Source organism: Budorcas taxicolor, chromosome 1 (genome assembly GCF_023091745.1).
Source record: "Budorcas taxicolor isolate Tak-1 chromosome 1, Takin1.1, whole genome shotgun sequence".
In the NCBI taxonomy this organism is placed as follows: domain Eukaryota; kingdom Metazoa; phylum Chordata; class Mammalia; order Artiodactyla; family Bovidae; genus Budorcas; species Budorcas taxicolor.
In genome coordinates this window covers 118,500,634-118,525,118 of record NC_068910.1, presented here as the reverse complement: position 1 = coordinate 118,525,118, position 24,485 = coordinate 118,500,634, and the positions used below count along the sequence as shown (strand labels likewise).

The following is a 24,485-nucleotide window of genomic DNA, read 5'->3' as shown; positions in this document are numbered from 1 at the left end:
GTGAATGGGAAAAGAAAAAAAAACCCTTCACATTGACAGGAAGGAACAACTAAATACAGGATGTGGAGGAAGTGAGCACCAACATAGTTTCAAAAGGAAAAGGGTCCACATTTAATTAGAGGCCAGAAAAGAGGAGAGGACTATGTAACTAGTGTCGTGAACAACTCAGCCTCTGAACCTCTTTGAAGCCAAATGGATAGAACTGTACCTTTGCATATTACTCGTCCCCACCTGCTTTGCAGAATCTTCAGAGTCTTTGTGTGTTTTTCATGTAGCCATTGCTTTGTCACTTCTCTGTCCTCTGCATGCAGCTTTTAGCAAGTGCTTTTTCACAAATGAAGTATGACATTTATGTTAAAATTGTTGTTGTCTTTTTCTGTAATATTTCTCAAGTTCTTACGTTACTTGCGTGAATGTGTGTGGTATGATTGATTTGGGTCCCTGTGATCCTAGCAGGAAGTCATGGTATCTAATTAATCTGGATAAACACTATACATTATCCAGAGATGCCCGTTAATTTTTCTGTGTGGCTGTGGTTGCAGCAATTCAAGTAGGAAATAATTGCTTCCGCATGTTTGTCTGCCTGTACTTTGTTAAACTTAGAAATTAAAAAAGATTGTTCTTAACCCCTGGGCTCCTCCCCAGTTATCTTCTAACTGTGGTACTTGTATGTGTGTGTGTGTGTGTGCACGTGTGCGTGAGCTCTAATTCTGACCGTGCACCTGTCAAATTTCAAGAAAGAGGGCACGCAGGGCTGCATTGGGTTATCATTTAAGGAAGAGTAGTTGGCTACCCACCACTTGCCACAGTTAGGTGGTTTTTATTATTTTGATGAATTTACTGCAGCCCAGGGTCTTATTTTCAGGGGTCATGCTATTGTTCAGTCACTAAGTTGTATCCTTCTCTTTGTGATTCCATGGACTACAGCATGCCAGGCTTCCCTGTCCCTCACTATCTCCTGGACTTGGCTCAAACGCATGTCCATTGAGTCAGTGATGCCATCCACCCATCTCATCCTCTTCTTCCCTTTCTCCTCCTGTCTTCAATCTTTCCCAGCATCTGGGGTTTTTCCAGTGAGTCAGCTCTGCGCATCAAGTGACCAGAGTATTGGAGCTTCAGCATCAGTCCTTCTAATGATCATTCAGGGTTGATTTCCTTTTTTTTTTTCATTTTTTTTAATTTTATTTTTTTATATTATGCAATTTATTATCAACTTTAATATTTTTTTTTAATTTTAAAATCTTTAATTCTTACATGTGTTCCCAAACATGAACCCCCCTCCCACCTCCCTCCCCATAACATCTCTGTGGGTCATCCCCATGCACCAGCCCCAAGCATGCTGTATCCTGTGTCAGACCTAGACTAGCGATTCAATTCTTACATGATAGTATACATGATAGAATGCCATTCTCCCATATCATCCCACCCTCTCCCTCTCCCTCTGAGTCCAAAAGTCCGTTATACACAGCTGCGTCTTTTTTCCTGTCTTGCATACAGGGTCGTCATTGCCATCTTTCTAAATTCCATATATATGTGTTAGTATACTGTATTGGTGTTTTTCTTTCTGGCTTACTTCGCTCTGTATAATCGGCTCCAGTTTCATCCATCTCATCAGAACTGATTCAAATGAATTCTTTTTAACGGCTGAGTAATACTCCATTGTGTATATGTACCACAGCTTTCTTATCCATTCATCTGCTGATGGACATCTAGGCTGTTTCCATGTCCTGGCTATTATAAACAGTGCTGCGATGAACATTGGGGTACATTTAGGATTAACTGTTTTGATATCCTTGCTGTCCATGGGACTCTGCAGCACCACAGTTTGAAAGCATCAGGTGTGATAGGCTCTAAAATATATCTTCAGTTCACCAAAGAAAGTCTTATCTCACAGAAATGATTTCACATTATCCAAACTCATAAGACCGTTGTATAATATCATAGCAGCCGTTTAGTCATTTGAGAGATAAACCCAGCCTCAGTCCAATTAGAAGACACATTCTGACTTTCACCGTGTGTTTTCTCCCTTTATGCCAGTCTGCATGGGTTGGCCAGTACAGTTTGACAGTGCTGGTGAGCTATGTGCCTGAATATTTAAAGAGCTCCCAGCTAAGACAGCCTGCTGTGTCCACTTCCCTGCACAGGATAACTGGAATGATGTGACCAGTTGTAACTGTAACACTGGAAGGGCACCGGCCCAGCTCCCTCATCCTGTGCTCTTCCAGTGTGTGTTTTTTGTTGTTGTTGTTGTTCACATTACATGGAGAACATCTCTCTTCCTTTTTTTTCAGTACCCAACAGTAGGCTTTATATCCACTCTTTTTAAATATTTATTGAAATACTTATTGACTTACAACATGACATTAGTTTAAGGTATATAACGTAGTCATTCACTAGTTTCATAGATCGGGTACAGTACAAAGCTATTATAAAACATGGAATGCATCCCTTGTGCTATATATTACATTTTGTAACGTATTGACTTTATAACTGGTAATTTGTATCTCTTAATCTCCTTCACCTATTTCACCACTCCTTCCACCTACTTCCCTCTGGCAATCACTGGTTTGTTCTTGTATCTGTGAATCTGTTTCTGTTTTGTTATATTTATTCAAATGAATGACCTGCTCAAGGTTACAGCAGTTTGATCTGTTTTCCTAACTTCTGCCTCCTCCTACTCCCCTTAATCCTTGATTGAATGCTTTTTATATTTCTTTTATCCAAGGCCTACAGTTTCTGGAGGCTATTTTAAAAAATATTCTTTCTCAGTGGGACAATCCTTATTTTGGAGTCACTTTTGATATTTGCATATCATGTATATCACATTTCACATGCTCCCTAAGCATGAATGCATGTATATGCTTACATATAAATGAAGGTATACAACATTTGTCTTTATCTGACTTATTTCACTAAGCATAATGACCTTCACGTACATCCATGTTGTCACAAATAGCGAGATTTCATTCTGCCTTAGGGCTGAGTAATATTCCACTGTACGTATTACCACATCTTCTTTATCCATTTATCTGTCATTGGACACTTAGGTTGCTTCAGTGTCTTGACTATTATAAATAATACTGTGAATGTCTTTATTCTGATCAGCACATTCTTTCTTTTGTATGTTGTTAATGTCTGTCAGTCTGCCTTCGGAAAGAATTTTTTTGTCATATTAGAGTACTTCATCTTCCTCTCTTCCAAGTTTCAGACACATGTTACATTGGCTCTTGTACCAACAGTTGTGCAATTTCAAGTGAAATGATAAAAGCATTGATTGTTTTTCAGATTTATATTGAATCCAACCATTGCTGATTATTTCAGTTATATTGTCATAATCTCCAAAGTCACCTCATTTGCTGGGCTCAAGGTTACAGCAGTTTGATCTGTTTCCTGACTTCTTCCTCCTCCTAACTCCCCTTAGTCCTTAATTAAATGCTTTTTATATTTCTTTTCTCCAAGGCCTAGTCTCTGGAGGCTATTTTTTAAAAAAAATATTCTTTCTCAGTGGGGTAATCCTTATTTTTGAGTCACTTTTAATGTTTGCATCTCATGTGTATCACACTTCACATGCTCCTTAATCCTTCATGGGGTGCTGGACTTCATATTCCTTACCTGCAGTTCCTTCTGATCACATAGTCTGCAGGTGTCACTTCTGTGGCAGTTTCCCTTCTTTCTCTTCCTTTTTCCTTTTTGATACTAATTTATGCTTGGCCTTTCAGCCACCATGGGCCATTTATTTTCCAAATCCATGCAGTAAGAGTGTTCTTGATAAGACCTTGCTTGCATGTCATTTGGAGCTGCGGAAATATCCAACTGGGATTCAGTTAAAACTCCAGGCATTTTTTAGAGATTAAAAACTGTCATGAAAATAGTGAGTTTTGTTTTTAAGGACATCTTAACGCTCTTCAGAATGCCCTACATAGCCATTCGATTGGACCTTCAGAGATGTTATTTGTGGGATCACCAGTCTGCGCTGCAGCAGACTTCTTTCATTATTTTGCACAAGCTTGTTAGCCATGGTTTCCTCCCCCATTTCAAGGTAACTAGTGCAATCCAGTTTTTTTAATCTCAGCTCCTGCAAAACTGTATTTTTTTCAGAAATTTTACTCTGTGTGTGTGTGTGTGTACTATGTGTGTTTTCATGGAGTTAGCCTTTCCTTTTTCTGTGTGACCATGATGAAATTCAGCTACGATACTTCACATGTATCATCTCATCTAATTGTTTTAATAACTGAAGGGATATGTTCTCTTTTCATCCCCATTTTTACAGATGAGGAAAATAAACTTGTTGAGGATCATACTCTCAGGAAGTGGTCACCTTCAACCCTAGCTCCCACTTCCTTAACCTGTCCTCATTAGGACTTCTCCCTCTGTCATTCATGTCCATGTGCTGACCCCACATCAGTTCAGCCAGACCATCCCATGCAGATTGGGTGGAGTGCACAGATACTCCTTACTCAGGGGTCAGGATTTGAAGGCACAGATAAATACTGCATTGATTCACATTCAGCCTATGTTGGCTTAGATAGGTTTCCAAAGTTTCATAGATGGGCATTCTCTAGCCAAGAGTCTTGAATTCATTTTTTTTAAATCCAGTCATCATCCGTTCATTGCCCAGATTAAGCTAACTTCCCTTTAATGCATTTCTTACCTTATCCACCCCAAACTTGACCTTTTGTGTGCAAGATCTGACGCTTTTCTTTCCAGTCAACCTAGAATCTCATGGTAATCATCAGGGTAATCGTCTCAGGATTGATTCCTAGAAAGGAGAGTTTTCTCCTCTCCTAAGATTGTAAGTCTAATAATATAGTTGTGATCATAACTGTACTGTCAACCCCTCCCAAGAGCTGGTGTCTCCTGACCCTTGGCCTCCAGAAAATATTATTCTCCATCTTCCATGCTCAAGACACACACCCTGCCCTCCCTTTTAATGAATACTGGCTATTCTGAACCGTTTCTGTCTCAGACATTTACACACCCAAGTGTAAAGTTCAAACATGTCCCAGTTAACTCCAGAAGGGGAGGAAGCAGAAATTCTTTTGTAGCACCTCTCACAGATGTCTGAGGAATCCAAGTCTGAGTGAAGCTTGCTAGACAGTTCTGCTTTACTGGAGCAATGCCCCGTGGTACTGTTGTAATTAAGGGTTTGTCTGAGTTCAATTAAAAGCTCCTTGTGCACTGTTCTGTGATAAATTGGCAGTTCAACTTTACTCCAGGCAAAAATTTGGCATATGAGCTCCATAGGACCCTAGTGCCCCTCAAAGTGATGTGATCTGATCACCTGTCATTGTACCATGCTTAATAGAAGCAATAACAATAAAAAGGAAGCAATAGGCTAGATTCTCAAGCATCTTGTCAAAGAGGTAAGCAGTCTCAAGTTATGTCACCAGTTGAGATATAAGGAGTGACTCTATGGAATAGACATTCTCGGGGATCTATTCCGAAAGGTGATGGGGAAAATTAGGTTGCCAAACCACAACAGATGGTCAGGCAAGCAAATGATCAATTAGAAGAATGCTTCACAATGCAGGAACCTGTGGGGAATAAAATTACCAATGCCAACAGTAAGTTAGAAAAGTTCAGCAAGAATAATTTTCTGAGACTCAAGTCAGGGTGATAAATGTACTTTTTGTTACACACATGCTCTTGTTCCTCTTGGCACAGCATGTACTCCAAGTTGACATGATGCAAATTTTCTGACTCTAACACAAAACAGCATTTACCTTTTCCTATACCAGTATCTGTTGCTTTTCCATATTTTATAATAATCTTTCTTTCAGTTACTGCTCTGAATATCATTTGCTAAGGTAAGGAAAGAATATCTAGGGTATGGCTGTTTTAACTCAGGTTGGACCTGCCTGTTTAATAAGCACAAACCACACTACCTTTTTGGTTGGATTGGCCTTAGCCCTTTTGTCCTCTGTGGTCATTTAAGTTTTTTTTGCTTTGTACCTGGCCTTAGGAACACACTGACAGATGGATTCCTTTCATTTTTCAAAACCACAGACATTTAAAAAACTCAGTGGCCTCATCACCACTGACAGATGTATTTTGAGAATTTGACTATGGTGTCTCCAGGGTTTTCTCTGAAAGATGTAACCTCCAGCATTTAGTCCAGAGTGTGGCACTTTCTGGGGCTGAAGAAAGATTGATGAGTAAAGGAATGAGTGGGTGGAACCATCTTCCAGTCTCAGCATAAATTAAATCCTTTACCAGTTGCACCTGATTAGCTCTTGGCATCTTTCAAAAGACGCTGATGCCAGCCCAGGAAAGGCATCAACCAACTCTGAATCCCTGAGGTCATTGACAGGGCCTCTGTGGGGTAACACAGAAGCTGAGGAAGGTCTGGAAGAGCTGATGAGTTCCCCATGTCTAGGTTTATGCTCTATGGTAGTACCCCCAAGAAGCAACCCAAATCCAAAAACAAAAGACAACAATAAGTTTTAGCATCAGTACTGTATGACAGTGAAAATGAAAAGATGACTCAGTAACCCAAAAAAAGATTTAAAAAAGTAAACAACTTGCATAGCTAATCCCTAAATCAGCCGCATTCACCCTTTAAATATACAAATTAGATATATAAATTTTTCAGACTTATAACAGAAAAAAAAATTTAGTAGGAAACTGCATTGATATTGCCATATGATTTCAGATGATTGAAGATGTGTTACTTTCAAAAGCAGGCCATTTCTTAGTCCATTTTCCTGGTTGATGATGTTACCATTGCCTCTGTAGGAGCCTGTATTGTCCTGTGATTGTTGCTGACGGTATCAGAAATTTCAGATATAGCAGCCCCTTTATGAGATAAAAACCAGAGCTGCCCCAAGGGCTTTGGAGGAAAAATTGTCTATACTCACCCTCTGCAGCATCATTCATCAACTCACCGACAGATTGACAGACACAAAGACAATATGTGATACCGCCCTTGACCTAGAGGGAAGTCTCGTGGGTGAATTATAATGAATCTAAATATTCAAATACCAGTTTGTGAACTGTCAGCAACCATACACCAATTTAAGACACATTTATTGAATCTCCATTAGGGATTTGGAAGGACACACACACATACCAAAACCATTATCTCTACCCTAGAGGAGCAGAAAAATTGGAAGACGATTTTACAAAACCACGAGTTAGCATTGTTTTATGGAAAGGAGACAGACTATGAATTCTGACAGATTGATCCAGGTTCACATTCAGCCCTACATGCCACATGTCAGCTATATCAGCTCACGGTCTTCTGTTTTCTTACCTATAAAAGGGAAATAATGATATTACCTACTCTTAGGGTTACTATGAGAACTGATGGGATGATTTGTAACAGAATGAAAATAATTCTTTATATTATGAAAAACATTTTTAAAAACCACCTTTTGTAATTTCAAAGAAGGCAGTTGCCTTCGGTGGGGGGGGGGGGGGGGGGGCGCCAGGAGGTGGGAGTAAAGAATGCAAATTGAGAGAGTGACAATGCTATGTGGAAAAGAAGCCAGAGCTGAAGAGTGACCCTGTGTATGTGGAAAGAGGTGGGAGGGAGGGAAAAGGAGGTAATCCCACAAGTAGAAAAACACTGGTGCTGTGGAACTGGAGAGTCTGGAGGAGAAGGTGTGTAGAGAGAGGTGAGGCAGCTAGCAACTGAAGAAATAAGCTAGAGTGTTTTCATGGTAATTTTAAGCTGATTTTTGCCTTCTTTAAATGTTTCCTCCTTTTCTCAACAGAATTTTCAGTAAAACCTGTATATTTATTAATGCTTTGTACAGTTGGATTTGATTTTGGGAGATGGATTCAGGTGTTGAATTCTGTTTTGAAGTGTCTTGATAAGAATCAAGGCTGCTACAAGATTCTACTCTTGTCTGGGTCCCATAGATATGAAAATAATTAAAACTATTTGTAATTTACTTTTAATACTTCTTCAGGGAAAAGAGTATGTGCTAGAGCAAATTAAAAAAGACATTTTGGAAAGAGTGGGAGTTGTCTTAAAATGTGGGAGAGACTTACAAGAAAAGGAGGAATGTATTTCAGGTTGAGAGGACAGTGTGGGGCAAGGCATGGAGGCAGAAGGCTACCTAATGCTCACAGGGGATTCTGAAGAGAACTATTTTGGTTGTTATGGAGGATGCTTATTAAGAAAGACTGAAAATATTTCCAGATATCTTAGAATCACATTGAAAAGAGCTTTGAAAACCACTTAAGGGTTTGTACCTGAAGGAGAAAGTAGTCAGGACCTAGAGCCCAGTTTTGAGAAGGAAAGTTGAATAGTGGAGATTTTCTCTAAAGAATTAATTCTTTATGTTATGAAAATGTGATAGTCAAGCAGTACTGCAAAGATGAGAAACTAAGGATGAAAAAACCAAGTTGGAATCTTCTGCCTGGAGATTTTAGTACAGGAAGACAAGGGATATTGAAACATTTTGAAGGAAAAATAGCACAACCTGGAAAGGTGTATGGTAGATTAAACCATAAACAGTGATGACAGTTTTGAGATGGAAACCTGGAACAATGATGTCATTATAAATATAAAGAGGACTTGACCAGAGGAATCTAAGTGGGCAAGGGTGGCACTGAGGATTTGAAATTTTAGCAGGGTCAGTGTCCTTAAATCAGTTGAAAATAAGTGGGGCAAAGATGTGGAGTTAGGGTGGCTGATGCAGTGAAGCCATTGTTTGCATCAGTGCAGTCAGTTCAGTTGCTCAGTTGTGTCCGACTCTTCGTGACCCCATGGACCACAGCACACCAGGCACCCCTGTCCATCACCAACTCTCGGAGTCTACTCAAACTCATGTCCATTGAGTCGGTGATGCCATCCAACCATTTCATCCTCTGTCATCCCCTTCTCCGCGGGCCTTCAATCTTTCCCTGCATCAGGGTCTTTTCAAATGAGTCAGCTCTTCGCATCAGGTGGCCAGAGTCTTGGAGTTTCAGCTTCAACATCAGCCGTTCCAGTGAACACCCAGGACTGATTTCCTTTAGGATGGACTGGTTGGATCTCCTTGCAGTCCAAGGGACTCTCAAGAGTCTTCTCCAACACCACAGTTCAAAAGCATCCATTCTTCAGCACTCAGCTTTCTTTATAGTCCAGCTCTCACATCCATACATGACCACTGGAAAAACCATAGCCTTGACAAGATGGACCTTTGTTGGCAAAGTAATGTCTCTGCTTTTTAATATGCTGTCTAGGTTGGTCCAAACTTTCCTTCCAAGGAGCAAGCGTCTTTTAATTTCATGGCTGCAATCACCATCTGCAGTGATTTTGGAGCCCCCCAAAATAAAGTCAGCCACTGTTTCCACTGTTTTCCCATCTATTTGCCATGAAGTGATGGGATCGGATGCCGTGATTAGTTTTTTGAATGTTGAGCTTTAAGCCAACTTTTTCACTCTCCATTTTCACTTTCATCAAGAGGCTCTTTAGTTCTTCTTCACTTTCTGCCATAAGGGTGGTGTCATCTGCATATCTGAGGTTATTGATATTTCTCCCAGCAATCTTGATTCCGCTTGTGCTTCATCCAGACCAGTATTTCTCATGATGTACTCTCCATATAAGTTAAATAAGCAGGGTGACAATATACAGCCTTGACGCACTCCTTTTCCTGTTTTGAACCAGTCTGTTGTTCCATGTCCAGTTCTAACTGTTGTTTCCTGACCTGCATACAGATTTCTCAGGAGGCTGGTCAGGTGGTCTCATATTCCCATCTCTTTCAGAATTTTCCACAGTTTAGTATAATTTAACCCCCTGAAGTTTTATTTGAGGGATTGAGTATAGACAGAAAAATAATAATTACCAGGATGAGTTGGGACACAGAAGGATATCTAAATCAGGAGGGAAAAAATTCCAAGGGACTTCTGCATGCTTCTCCATATCAGTAAATGTTACCATCACTCATAGCTACTCAGGCCAAAACTTGAATTTCTCTCCATCTTTCACAGCCTGTACTTAACCTATCTACCAATCTTACTGACTCAACCTTCAAATATATACTCTGTTCTGTCACCTCCATAGCTACCCACTTGGTCAGTTCACTAACATCTCTCACCAGGACCACAATAATAGACCTATAAATGTTTCCACTGCTTATTTTTGACTCCACAGTGTGAAAATCTGAGTATCTCATCCAAAATATATCAGATTATGCTTTTCTCCTACTTACCGATAGAACCTCCTGATGGCTTGTTTTCGAGAAAATATTACTGAAGTATAGTTGATTTAGAATGTGTGTTAATTTCTTCTGTACGGCAAGTGACTCAGTTATACATACATACATACATATATTCTTTGTCATATTCTTTTCCACTGTGGTTTGTCACAGGATATTGAATGTAGTTCCCTCTGCTATACAGTAGGACCTTGTTTATCCACCCTATATATCGTAGCTTGCCTCTGCTAATCCCCAACTCTCAGTCCTTCCTGCCCCTGCTCCACTACCCCTTGACGCACAAGTCTGTTCTCTATGTCTGTGAGTCTGTTGTCTCATACATATGTTCATTTGTGGGGTTATTTTAGATTTCACATGTAAGTGATGTCATATGTGTACTTGTCTTTCTCTTTCTAACTCACTTCACTTAGCATGATAATCTCTGGGTCCATCCACATTGCTGCAAATGGCATTATTCCATTCTTTTTTATGGATGAATAATATTCCATTCTTTTTTATAGATGAATACTGTTCCACCACTTAATCCATTCATCTGTCAGTGGACGTTTAGGTTGTCTCGATGTCTTGGCTACTGTGAATAGTGCTGCATGAACATAGGGGTTCATGTGTGTTTTTAAATTTGAGTTTTGTCTGGATATGTGCCCAGGAGTGGCATTGCTGGATCATATGGCAACTCTATTTTTAGTGTTTAAAGGAACCTCCATAGTGGCTACACTGGTTTACATTCCCACCAACAGTATGGGAGGTGAACCCTCTGATGGCTTCTGCTCACGTTTAGAACAAAATGAAGTGCCCTCCAAGGCCCTGTATGACCTGGCCTCACCTCCTTTCTGTCCTCACTGCCTACTACTCATTCCTTCTCTCACTTCACTCTAGTCACCCTCATCTACCTTGGCCTCCAACTCTATAAGTTTATTTTTCCTTCACATCCTTTTCCCTTGGTCATAAGGCCTGGACTCCACAACTCCCCACCTTCAGCGACACACATGGATTTTCTTGACTTGCTTTTTAACTCACTTTCTTTCTATGAATATATGGAGTATCAGTTACTGACCTAGATATTGGAGATACAGCAGGTAAAAATTAGGTCCTACTCCCAGCCTTCATGCTCCTTCCATTCTAGTGGGGGGATCTGACAACAGACAAGATGCATAAGTAAACTCTGTTGCATGGTGGACAATGGTAAGTGCCTAGGTGAGAAATAGAGCAGAAGCAGGGGTAGGAAGTGTCGTTGTTGGGCGACGAGAGTGAAAGCGGTTTTATATAGAGGGGGCAAGCAAGGCCAAGCTGAATGAGGGTGTGTGAGGAGAGACTAGAAAAAAGTTGGGGGAATAAACAAGTCCACAGCAAGTCCAAGACCTGGAAGAGGCGAGTGTGGAAGAGAACTGTGAGCCCAGAGAGGCCGCTGTGTAACTTGATTCACTCTCCTCTCACCTGCGTTATTTTTTCACGGAACTTGCAGAGTTACACAACTGTCATTTTTCTTGTTTAGTATCCTTCTGCCTCGCTAGAAAATAAGCTCCATAAAGGAAGGACTTTGTTGTCTTCATCATAGCAGCATCTGACCCATGCAGGAAACTCAACTTTATTGAATACAGTAATGAACCAAAGGGAGGTACCTAGAACATAGCATTAACTGTGAGAGAGTAAAAACAGGAAGGGTCTTGGAACTTGGCAGGAGGGCACACACTGGCCTGGTAGCCTTCATGGGTCCTTGATAAGATGTTTGGGATGGGTGTGGAGGGGCAAGGAAACAGAGAGAAACCAAAGTGATATCAATAGTTCTAAGGCTTCCTTAAGGACAGTTGAGAGAAAATTGTTACACAGTTGACTATGATGTGTTCTTTCTCCTCTCTCCAACTTTTTTATGATTTATTTATCCTCTTAAATAGATACTTCACAAAACTGAGCATGTGGTATTATGCTGATCCTTTGCATCCCTTGGAGAACTGACAAATCCCACTCTACTCATTGTTAACATAATTTTAATTAAGGTATCTAAAACCTCTCGTTAAGACTTAACTGTAATCTCATTTACTGTGTGGGAAGTGTTATCTATTTCATGACTAGAGGTAAAATCTTAGGAAAGAGATATCCCCAGACTGCAGAGTATGAGACACAGTTAAGCCTAAGAGACTGGAGAACATTCCTATAATGAAATGATGTATGTGAAAGAGCTCCGCAAGTATCAAAGTATACAAATAGTGTCATTGAAAAAACAACTACGTGTTTTCTTGTCTCAGCTTGAAAAAATCCAGACCTTCAAAACTACATTGTAAACAAACAAAAACCAGTTTCCTATGAACTCAGATATTTATACAGTGTCATTCAAAAAGAAATACTGTAGGCTGTGAATTATTTATCCAAAATATTTTAAACATTCCTATGCCAAAGAATAAAGGAAATATAAGAAAGGAAAAGAAGAAGTCTCTCCTGCAATAGAGATGGTAAAGCTTTGTTTAAGTAATATCTGGGCAAGGGGGGTGAGTGGACATATCTGATCCTCATGGAAACAGACCTACACATAGCAAGCTCAAAGCAGAGAGCTAAATAATAAAATGCAAAAGTAATTTCAGGAGACTGAGTTAATAATACCACCCCCAAGAGTTCCTGCTGAGAGTCCTGCCATTTTTTTTTAAGCTTGGATTCTTTTATCTTGTCTGATTTCCATCATAAGGAGAGGTTACCAAAGAAAATAAACACATCTGAGCAGGATCATCATAGATTATTACAAAGTGGTTATTACTAAAGGTGTTAAGTAGTTCATTCCTCTCCTGAGGTTCCCTTGTGATTGCTGTTAACTGTGGTGGGAAATAGTGTGTGCTGCTTAAGTGAAAGTCCTGTCCAACTCTTTGCAACCCCATGGACTGTAGCCTGCCAGGCTTCTCTGTCCATGGAATTCTCCAGGCAAGAATACTGGAGTGGGTAGCCATACCCTCCTACAGGGGATCTTCCTGACCGAAGATCAAACCCAGGTCTCCCACATTGTGGGTAAATTCTTTACCATCTGAGCCACCAGGTAAGCCCATGCTGCTTATAAAGTAATCAAAAAAGATTCAGTTCAAAGGAGAGATGCTTAAAGTATGTAGATCTTCCTTACATGTCAACACATCAGAAGATAACTTTAAATTTTCTGTTACATCAGAAATAAATAAGATATCCATTTTAAAGTCATTTTTCAAGATGAACTTTTGAAAGTATATGCATTTTATTTACTTCCTGGCACATGAATTTATTCACAGTGTAAGAATAAAAACATTTTGAAATAGACCAAAGTAGCTTAGAATCAGTTTTATTTATTTCCCCTACCTGCAAAGCTTGCTTTCTCTTGATTTGGGTGGAATAGAAAATGATGGTGATGGACAGCCTCACTGCTGTTTTGTTGCTAGGTTACATGTGTGCCCATTTAACCTGCTTCCTGACAGAGCGCTGTTTCCCGAACACCGTGTAAAATACGTGCCTTTGTTTCCTGGGAGAGGAGAGAAGAAGGGTTGATAGCCTCTCTGTTCCACATATGTTTAGTAGTTTAGAGGGGACACACAAGGCGAAGGATACACACACAAAGGGTGAGCTCCAGAAAACTGACAGCTCCATGCCACAAACAGGTGATGTAGTCAGGAGCCTCATGCATCTCAGCACGTGTTCAGAGGTTTTCAGATCAAGGAGCAGACAGAGCTTTTGCTTTGCCTCCTGTCTTCTCCATATTCCTTTTTTACTGTCTTTGCCCTACCTTCTCACACACTTGAAAATACATGGAAGGAGCTTCTGGGTCTATTTTCCTGAGTGGTATAAACAAACTCACGCTTCCCTGGTGGCTCAGACGGTGAAGAATCTGCCTGCAATGCAGGAAACCAGGGTTCCATCCCTGGGTCAGGAAGATCCCCTGGAGAAGGGAATGGCTACCCACTCCAGTGTTTTTGCCTGGAGACTTCTGTGGACAGAGGAGCCTAGTGGGCTACAGTCCATGGGGTAGCAAAGAGTTGGACGCAACTGAGCAACTCACACTTATAAATAAACTCTCTCTCTCTACTCCTCCCCCCGCCATCACTCTGATCTAAAAAAGTGTATTCCCAAAATGTAAATTTATTTTGTGTGAGCCTTGAAAAATAGGCTTACAGAGTTCACAAAGTTATGGGATACCTGGCTTCTGATTGTCATATTCTACCCCCACAAATTCTCCCAGCTCCACTTAGCCTCCATCCCCTCCCCCTACCAACACACACACACAGACACACAGACACACACACACACACACACACACACACACACACAGACACACACACACACACACCCCCCTCCCCTCACTCTCAGTGCCACCAACCCTCCTGACTCCTGCATTCAACACATGAAGGCTCCTCAACCCACTTTAAGCAGATTTCCTGTTTTGTCAGAAGACCAGGTGTCCCTTCCCTCAACTTCCCAGGTGTGCTCCCAGCCTCGGCTGCATTCTTCCCCATCATACTCTTGGGCCCGAGGCCCCAGCCTCCCCAGACTTCTCATTGCACTGATGTTGAGTTCATTCTCTGTGTCTATTCTATAGCGACCAGGGTTGGGACTGCCCTTCCCAACAGCAGGGGTGCCATGGTTGCTCCTAGTGATCAAATACTTGGCCCATGGGTTACAGTCAATATGACGTCCACCTAAGATTGGATTTTGTAAAAATCTACTGCAGTATTGGTAGGAATATAATATTCCTTTGGAGAAATGATAGATGTAAATATGACATTTATAATGCAACCATACTTGAGCTGCATGCCAGTATAATTTTTGACAACATGTATGTTTGTCTCCCTTCATAACATATCCCTAAAGTATACTTTATGTTCTCTCTCTGATATGGGCATTGATGTTCAAGGTCATTTTTTCACCTTACAATATACCGTTTGTTTTGGTGCAGCTTTAAATAAAGAGCTTGTTTTTCAGATTTTAGATGAAAGTGACACTGATGTTCCATTGAAACAAGAAAAAAAGGAAGTTTCTCTTATGAAGAAAGGTAAAAAAAAAAGAATTCTGTTTACATATATTAGTTGTAATGTCTTAAATTGTTTTCAGTTTGACTTATGTGACATGTCTTATGGTAGCAGTTTGGATTTTGACAAAATAAATCTGTTGTTCCAGCAGTGGGAGGAGAGGTGATAGAGACTGAGCTGCCAGCCTCCCACATTTTGAAGGGGCCTTCCCTGCCTGAGAGTAATGACCCCTGCATGACCTCACTGCCTAGAATTCCCAAGGGTGCACAGATGCCACCCTCCTCATCGAATTTTATTTAGAAATCTGCTGTGGATTGATATCAGGTCTGTCATTTTCAGAAGCTATTTTTGAAAATGATGATGACCTTCCTCTGTTTTCAATCATTTAGCTCTTTCCCTATTTTGCATGACTCCTCTGAGATCACTAAGAGTAGTTCAATGAACACATTTATTATCCATGGGGTGTAATTTGTCTCAGATGAGAGATTTGACCTTTCTTAAAACATAAAGTTGCCATGTTATAGTTTTCAATCTAAAGACAATTTCCCAGGACAGAGAAGCTGGAAACAAGCTAGACTCAGAAAATTTTATTTTCTTTAGTGTTCATTTGTTATTATTACTAGAATTCATTATGTTCATATTATTATTATACCATTGTCTCCTTTGTAGTAATATTATGCCATTGGCCTAAACAGCAGAACCACTATTTTTTCATTGTCATCTTCTTAATCTGAAATAAGTTTTAAAGGCTTTCTTAGTCTCCTAAATAGGTCTCTGTTCATTTTGACTCAATCACTCCCAGTCATTTTTGTATTGATCCATGCCATCATTTCGTGTTCACCCTTAGATGTAAGCACTCTTTTCCTTTATACTTTGTTGCTTAGGTAACCTAATCAGTCATTCATTCACATCTTTATATTTGAACCCATTAGTGCGGGCCATAAGAAATCACACTTTTTCTTTTTCATCATAATTGGGATAATTTGCCATTACACAATCAAGACTTCTATTGTAAGAATCTCTTAATTTTAAAGCCAATCTTTTATAGAAGTTTCAAGCTATTAACATGCCTTCAAGTAAATGCCAGTTGGATTTCCAAATTGTAATAGAAAAATCGTTAGTACAATTTTGATCCTAAAATTAACATTTAATTTCAAATACTCATCCTGGATTTGGAAGGAACAAATTGTGAAATATTTTCAAATGACTGTAATCATGAATTAGTTGGCTATTAAGTTAAGAAATTTCACTTTGCATGCAGATCATGAGTAAAACCAACAATGCCTGCAGTGTGCTTGGAAAACCTGTCTATTCTCTTTTATGTCTCCTTAGAGTAGTCAGGCAGGTCCTAACCATCTAAAACATTTCTTGTTGCTTTCCTGTTCCACTTGGCCTTCAATGGCCTTGGACTTTGTAGCAAGGGTTTACTTGGTGGAACAATATCACAGTTATCACAAAGGATTCTAGAGTTAGATGGAAGAAGGACACGTTGACTTATTTCTTAGACTCTCCCCAAGATCCTCTCGAAACCAGTCCAAGGGGATCAAAGCATTTCAGGCTCCTCCGTCCATGGGATTTTCCAGGCAAGAGTGCTGGAGTGGATTGCCATTTCCTTCTCCAAGGGATCTTCCCGACCCAGGAATCGAACCCAGGTCTCCCTCATTGCAGGCAGACGCTTTACCATCTGAGCCATCAGGGAAGTCTCTGCTTTTCTAAGGCCTGTTAGCAAAGCACTCACTCCTCTGAAGCTCTTGATTCCGAGGTTCCCTGAGTGAGAAGACAAACTCAATGATTGTAGGTCTCTTACTGCTTCAAAATCCAGCTCTCTTCTGGGGGCACATTTCTGCTTGGGGTCTTTCAAGATGTCTTTGAACCTGAACCCAAAGGAAGAGAGTAAGATACTAGGGAAGACAAGTAGTTGGGTGCAGAGGCTGCTGAGAGAAGGGACACTAAACAGTTCCAGTTAGTTATCCCATGCACACCAATAACAGAAAATAAGCATCATTAGAAGTAAATTACAAAAAAACAAGCTACAGAGGCTCTCGGATTCTTATACACTATGTACACTTTATTAAGAGGTTATTGTAAATTGTCTTGAGAAGATATTGGTGCAGTTTTACAAAAGAGTGTTTGAACACAAAGCCAAATTACATGCAAGTTGTTAAGGAGCTGCTAGCACTTCCTTTAGTTCACTCTTACGTGTGATTGCCAAAATGTGGTTATCTTCATTTTTGTCTATGTTCTTTTGAAGAAAAACAGGAGCTGTGCAGTGATACCCCAGAAATAAAGAGAAATTCTTCATCACCTAAATGGGAAAGGTGAGTGTACTGCAATTATACAAAATTCCAAGGGAGTACAATTATACTGTTGAAAAGTAATTATCAGTGTTTAAATACAAGGAGAAAGAAAATAATAGCAACAAGCAAAGGCAATTAAAAGTGGAACAGAATTTTAAAGGAGACAGGAAAGAATAGAATACCCTAGATTTCTTACTCTTTTCCCAAACCTTTTATTTTCTTTTGTGAGGATTCAGGAATGGAACAGGCTTAACTTCCTACTCATAGCAAGCAACTAATTCAAATTATTCTAATATAGTTAAAGAACGAAAATGTCATGTAAGGTAAAACTATGAAATCATGACCAAGTTTTTTTTTTTTTTGGTATGGCTTATAATCTTATTTCCATACATATATGTAAGTGCAATAATCATTGTATGCTACGATATTCTTGACATGAGGCTTTTGTCACATTTAAATGTAATCAGCTGAATATTTTGGCTATCCAGTAGAGGGAAAAAGTGTTTTCAAGGAAGCAAATTCTTGCCTCACTCTGCTCTGAATGTGTCTGTGTATGTGGGTGTGTATGTGTATACACACGTTGCCTATGTGTGTTTATGTATTATTTCATATATTACTTCTAGGTTTTTATGAACTTTTGGTTTTCTTCAAATAATCTTTGAATCATATCTCAAATATGAATGTTAGAACTATGATCCAGTTAAGAAAATCTTAATGGAAGAATCTTATCGAATTCATTTAGTAGTGGTAGTAATAATAAAGATGATTATAAAGACAGTGATAACTAGGTACCATCTACTGAGGACTTAATAACAGTATGCATAAGTTCTGTGTATATCTTGTATAATCTTTGGCACAGCTCTGTGAAGTAGGCTCTGTTATTATGTGTCAGGAGAAGAAACAAAGGTTCAGGGAGGAATGTGTGTCTTCTGGTATAGTGCATTTTACCCTCCATGACAACAGCAGCCTGAGTTTCCAGCATCCCCAAAATGGTAAAGTAAAAAAAAAAAAACTTTAAGGACTTCTCTAATAAAATTTCAGCATAAAGGAGGTTATAATTAATAAGTGCCAGACACTGTGTGAATGTTCTTTAATGGACAATTAAGCATTAGTTATAATGTTCTTAATCTTAAATAAAGTATCAGCTGAAGTTAGACAGTATAATTAATGCCAAAGAACTGTTGACAGTAGAAGCACTTTCCATTTGCCATAAACTATTATCCAATTTTTTTAAAAAGACCCATATAGTGTGAATACAGGAAACGCTCTAGAGCTGTAGTCTTAATTCATGGATGTTAGCCCGAAGGGATTACAAAAATCTCCTTTTCACTTGATAGACAAGACTCTGCATCATCTGGTCCCAACCTACCTACCCAGGTTTGCCTCCCATATTGTGTATCCCCTAGCCCTCTTAAGCATTTTTATTCTCATAATACTGAAACCTGTAGGCCTCATTAACACACTATACACTACTTCATGAATCATCATTGTTAGTTAATCTCCATGCGGCAGCCAGTTATCCTTTTAAAACATGTGTCAATCAGATTACCTCCCTCCCATGTAAGAAACCCTAGAGTGGGAGCCCCTGCTCTGCTTAAATAAGCTCCAGTCCCCACGCCATAGCCAGTACCTCTCAGGTCCACTCTGCGTCTTCCTGTGTGCCCCAGCCCTGCAGCCCCGGCCTTCTCAAGCATCTCTCAAAGACCCTACTTTGTTTCTACCCTAGTATCATTACACTTCACCTGAAACACTCTTCCTCCATCAGATCTTGACTAAATATTTATTTCAACTGACTTTGCTTTATTTCTGGACCTACCTTTAGCACCCGCTCTCCCACAGGCTGGTGGCTCAGACTGTAAAGAATCTGCCTGCAATGCAGGAGACCTGGGTTTGATCCCTGGATCAGGAAGATCCCCTGGAGAAGGAAATGGCAACCCACTCCAGTATTCTTGCCCGGAGAATTCCATGGACAGAGGAGCCTGGCAGGCTGCAAAGAGTCAGACACGACTGAAGCAACTAACGTTTTCACTCTCCCACAGGCTAAAGTAGAACTTGAGTTTAAAAACTCCTTCCAACAAATAGGAGGCAAGTGGTAGATGACTGCTGTTGTTAAAAATAAAGTACTGCCAATTCTGTTTAATTGTGGTTACCCAAAAACCTTGAAACAAGATTTTTTAGGAATAAACAGTATTCATATAATTGAGAATTGCTTTTTTATATCTGTGTAAATGACAGTTTTCAGCATTACATTTATGTCCATGCATTCATTTGTTATATATTAACACCTCATTTGTTGTGTATTAATATTTTTTCATTTATTAGATCTAATATGATTTCCACTTAGAAATTCTAACCCTCAGCTTGTTTTTGCCCAGTATGCCAGTGGAAGATTTAAATCCAAGTTCTGGATACAAAGCCAGAGTTTCTGTGAGTGGTGGTTGTAAAGTTGCTTCTTCACTGACAGAATCTTCTCAAAGCAGGTCTGTCAAGGAAACAGTAAGAAAACTGACATCTAATTTAAGGTAAAGATATTTACCTGCTTTGTTGAATTTTCTAAGCAGTGACAACTCCTGATTTTCTTTCTCTATTGAGTGGTGATATTATTGAGAAAATTCAATAGAATGACTTTATGATTTGTCTCCTAACTGCACTGATTTAGATATAGTGTGATAGTGTGGGTTACATGTCTTTTGAAATCAAATTATTGTCACTAACTGTCCTATTGTTACATGGTCCAGCAATATAGTGGATGTTAGTTTTCTCTCCAGTGTAATAAAGAATCAGAATTTGTAAGGATAGAAGATAGGACAGAAAGGGCTATTAAAAACAAAGGAATGAGGGACATTTATCAGGAAGGGGAAAAAGAAAATTGTTACTGAAGTTCTCCTTCCTTCTTCCTTCTCCTCTTCCTCCTTCCCCCCTTCTCTCCCTCCTTCCCTTGCTTCCTTTCTTTTTTTTTTTTAATTCTGCCTCACTAAGACCCTAATGACATTATGGCCTTCTAAGAAGTCTTTTTTGTAGCTTTAGATGCTGAACTTATTGAGAGAAACTGTTCTACCTTTTGCTTCAGTGTAGAACCTTAACATTCACGGGCATGGTTAATGAGGGATTTAAATGTCTGGATCTCAGTTCTCAAAGGATGGAGTTGTTGTTCAGTCGCTGTGTTGTGTCCGACTCTTTGAGGCCCTATGGACTCTAGCCTACCAGACTTCTCTGTGTGTGAGATTTTCCAGGCAAGGATACTGGAGTGAGTTGCCATGGCCTCCTCCTGGAGTTTCAGATTCATGTCCATTGAGCTGGTGATGCCATCCAACCATCTCACCTTCTGTTGCCCCCTTTTCCTCCTGCCCTCAGTCTTTCTAAGCATCAGGGTCTTTTCCAGTCAGTCAGCACTTTGCATCCAGTGGCCAAAAATTAGAACTTTAGCTTCAGCATCAGTCTTTCCAATGAATATTCAGGGTTGATCTCCTTTAGGATTGATCTCCACGCTGTCCATTGAGCTGGTGATGCCATCCAATCATCTCACCTTCTGTTGCCCCCTTTTCCTCCTGCCCTCAGTCTTTCAAAGCATCAGGGTCTTTTCCAGTCAGTCAGCACTTTGCATCCAGTGGCCAAAAATTAGAACTTTAGCTTCAGCATCAGTCTTTCCAATGAATATTCAAGGTTGATCTCCTTTAGGTTTGATCTCCACGCTGTCCAAAGGACTCTCGGGAGTCTCCTCCAGCACTGCAACTCAAAAGCATCAATTTTTTGGTGCTCAGCCTTCTTTATCGCCCAAGTCTCACATCTGTACTACCGGCAAGGATGGAGACGTGAGTGTAAAGTTAAAAGTTCAGAGATGTTCCAAGTAGGGGCCAAAGATAGGGGGCTTCACGATCAAGCCAAAGAAGTTACTATACAGAAGAATGCCCTCAAATAGGTGTCATATGAGAGGGTGGGGGTCAGGAGCACTAAATTAGTATAGCCAGTTGGTTTGGTTGGGCCTCACAGACTGTGAGCAGCCTGGATAAGGTAAGAGACTGTTAGCAGAAGGAAACACATAGTGTGCTCTAGCTGGAATAGTGTTTTCCCTTGGGACATTTTGACTTTCTTATCAGAGACTGACAATCTTCCTGAAGAAGAGAGTTGGCAAAAAATGCAAACAGGTAGGAAGAGAAAGGTGAGGTAGGGCATATATATAGGGAGCCAAGGCCCCTACTCAGGCCCAGGACAGGGTCTAGGGTCCTGTGTGTGAAAGTGAAGTGAAAGTGAAGTCGCTCGGTCGTGTCCGACTCTTTGCGACCCCATGGACTGTAGCCTATCAGGCTCCTCCGTCCATGGGATTTTCCAAGCAAGAGTGCTGGAGTGGATTGCCATTTCCTTCTCCAGGGGATCTTCCCGACCCAGGGATCGGACCCAAGGATCAAACCCGGGTCTCCCGCATTGCAGGCAGACGCTTTACCGTCCGAGCCACCAGGGAAGCCCCCTGTGTGTGAAAGTAGGCTGCAAACCACTGGAAGACATGGATGCCATTCTGTCGTTGCCCTGGGCTCTAGGGAAGTCTCTGTGGCAGCATCCAGGGCCACGGGGCTATACTACATGAGATGAAGGCCCACCTGCTATCCTTTAGGAACATAACGACTAATGCCTATCCTGCCCCAGGTGAAAGAGGGAAGCTCTTGTTATATGTAGGTGGATCCACTTTGGACTTTGCATCAGGACACATTTTCACTAATGCCAGTGGGAACCCAGTGACAAGTTGTTGACCAAGGAATGAAGTCAGAGTGCTGCATTCCTGAACACTAAGTCGTGACCACCAGCTCTGCATGTTGCCTGGCTGGCAAGCTTGTACTAGCATGGGAATAGAACAGAGGAAAACCAGACCTCAGGACAGGACCAGTATCACCCGATGATGTGGTGGATGTCAGTGTCAAATTGCCATGGCCCACAGTCTAGTCCCTAAAGAATGGGATTCTCCACCCATTTTCTTGCCTTCTGTCAGTACTTGATCAGAAGCTTTATGTAAGATCCTCATCTTTGATGTTGGGTAGCCATAAATTTGAATCCTGGATTCTTTCTAGTTATAAGATTCAGGCATGTCAATTGGTCCCTAAGATATGGTAGTATGCAATAAGTTATATATGAATATGCCTGTGTACATTTATTTATGCAAATAAATATATGCATATTATTTTCAAATGTATGGACAATGTATATGACATGTCCAATGACTGGAACATTGCTTCAAGTGAACCAGGCCTTCTCGATAATAATAGCTATCATTTTAAAATCATTATTATTTTATTTTATTCATTCACTCAAGAGGTTTTTATACATTAGCTCCTTACACAAACTTACAAAGCTGATATTATTTTTAACTATTTTTTTTTAAAGTTAAACTGAAAAAAAGAAACTAGGGAATTCCCTAATGGTTCAGTAGTTAAGACACTGAGCGTCCAGTGCCGGGGGCCTGGTCTCAATTCAACTAAGGTCCCACATGCTACGTGATATGGCCAAAAAGAAAAAGGGAGATAGAAACTAAGTAACTCTTGAAGTCACAGATCAGAGATATAGTTACACAGCTACCAAGGACAGGGCTGTGTTTGAGTCCAGGCTCCCTGATTTGGAATTTCATCCTCTTAATCACAGTGTATACACACACACACACATACATACAGATGTACACACTTACATACACACACTCTTTGTAATACATACACACATACAGATACCACACATGCTTTGCCATCTCTACACTGTAAGCCTGGAGAGACTTGCCTGGTTGTCTTGTAGCAGAGTTTGGATGTACAACTATACATTATCATTTTCTTTATTTTTTTTACTTGTCTAATTTTTGTTCTGAATCTAAGTGTATCATTACTGTTCATTTTAATGAGTTACATGTGATCAAAAAGGAGATGATCTGATTGAGAGTACTAAGACTGTAAGGTGCATCCACTTCTATAATTAGGCATCAGTAGAAAATTAAAATTTCCCAGAAACCATCTCCCTAATGAACATGCAGAATCTTTAGTACTTAAAATCATCATACTATTATCAACTGAATTCTCTGAAAGCCAAATGAGTTAATAAATAAGCTCCTTTCTATACTGGCTTGAATTTTTTTGTGGTGATTATTTTATAAAAATATTCACTAGGAAAAGAATTGCACACAACACAAGGTTTTAACTGGAATAAAAGGAGCTCCTCATTGACCTGTTTTCTCTTTTGCCTTTAGCAAGATGTAGTATGTTTTCTTCGGAGAAGGCAATGGTACCCCACTCCAGTACTCCTGCCTGGAGAATCCACCCCATGGATGGAGGAGCCTGGAAGGCTGCAGTCCATGGGGTCACTGAGGGTCAGACACGACTGAGCGACTTCACTTTCACTTTTCACTTTCATGCATTGGAGAAGGAAATGGCAACCCACTCCAGTGTTCTTGCCTGGAGAATCCCAGGGACAGGGGAGCCTGGTGGGCTACCGTCTATGGAGTCACACAGAGTCGGACACGACTGAAGTGACTTAGCAGCAGCAGCAGCAGTGTGTTTTCTTACATTTCACCGATGAAGAAAGATTTCTTGCCTTCTGTGTTATGTTTTTTTTCCTTCTTATACTGCACTGATATATTGTTTGGTCCATATGTTAGTCCTTGTGTTAACTAGACTTTAAATTCTTCCAGGCATGAAGGTTTTGGTGGCCTGTCTACAGTGTGGAGGGCACCATATTCTTTATAATCATGATTGTCCACCAGACTTGTCTTGCTTGTCACAGATAAGAGAGCAGTCAGTTCCTTTGCAGTGTGTGGAGTGTCCCCTCCACTCGGGTCACTTTGAATGTGACATCATCTTTATCCCTTTCAACACTGCTAAGTGGGCCTCTTCCATTAGAAATGGTAGTTCTTATCATCCATTTTATCACCCTATTATGCTCAGTTTAGCATTTTCCTATCTTGCATTATTTTTTGTTTATGTGTATTAACTTGTTTAATCTGCAAATATAATACCTCCTTTGAAAACAGATTGAATCTTTCACACTGTGTCTAACATATATTAGTAGATTTTCAAAGAACACTTTTAATTAAATTGAAAGGG

At 40.2% G+C, this 24,485-nt stretch overlaps 1 protein-coding gene across 1 annotated transcript in view; it reads left to right on the top strand.

Moving 5' to 3' along the window:
* MORC1 (MORC family CW-type zinc finger 1) overlaps window positions 1-24,485 on the top strand; it is a 160,836-nt gene that overhangs the window by 116,434 nt on the left and 19,917 nt on the right. Inside the window, exons 20-23 of the mRNA XM_052644965.1 lie at window positions 3,890-4,039; window positions 14,961-15,141; window positions 17,370-17,436; window positions 19,776-19,937. Coding sequence (XP_052500925.1) covers window positions 3,890-4,039; window positions 14,961-15,141; window positions 17,370-17,436; window positions 19,776-19,937 — 560 coding nt within the window. The remainder of the gene's footprint in view (window positions 1-3,889; window positions 4,040-14,960; window positions 15,142-17,369; window positions 17,437-19,775; window positions 19,938-24,485) is intronic.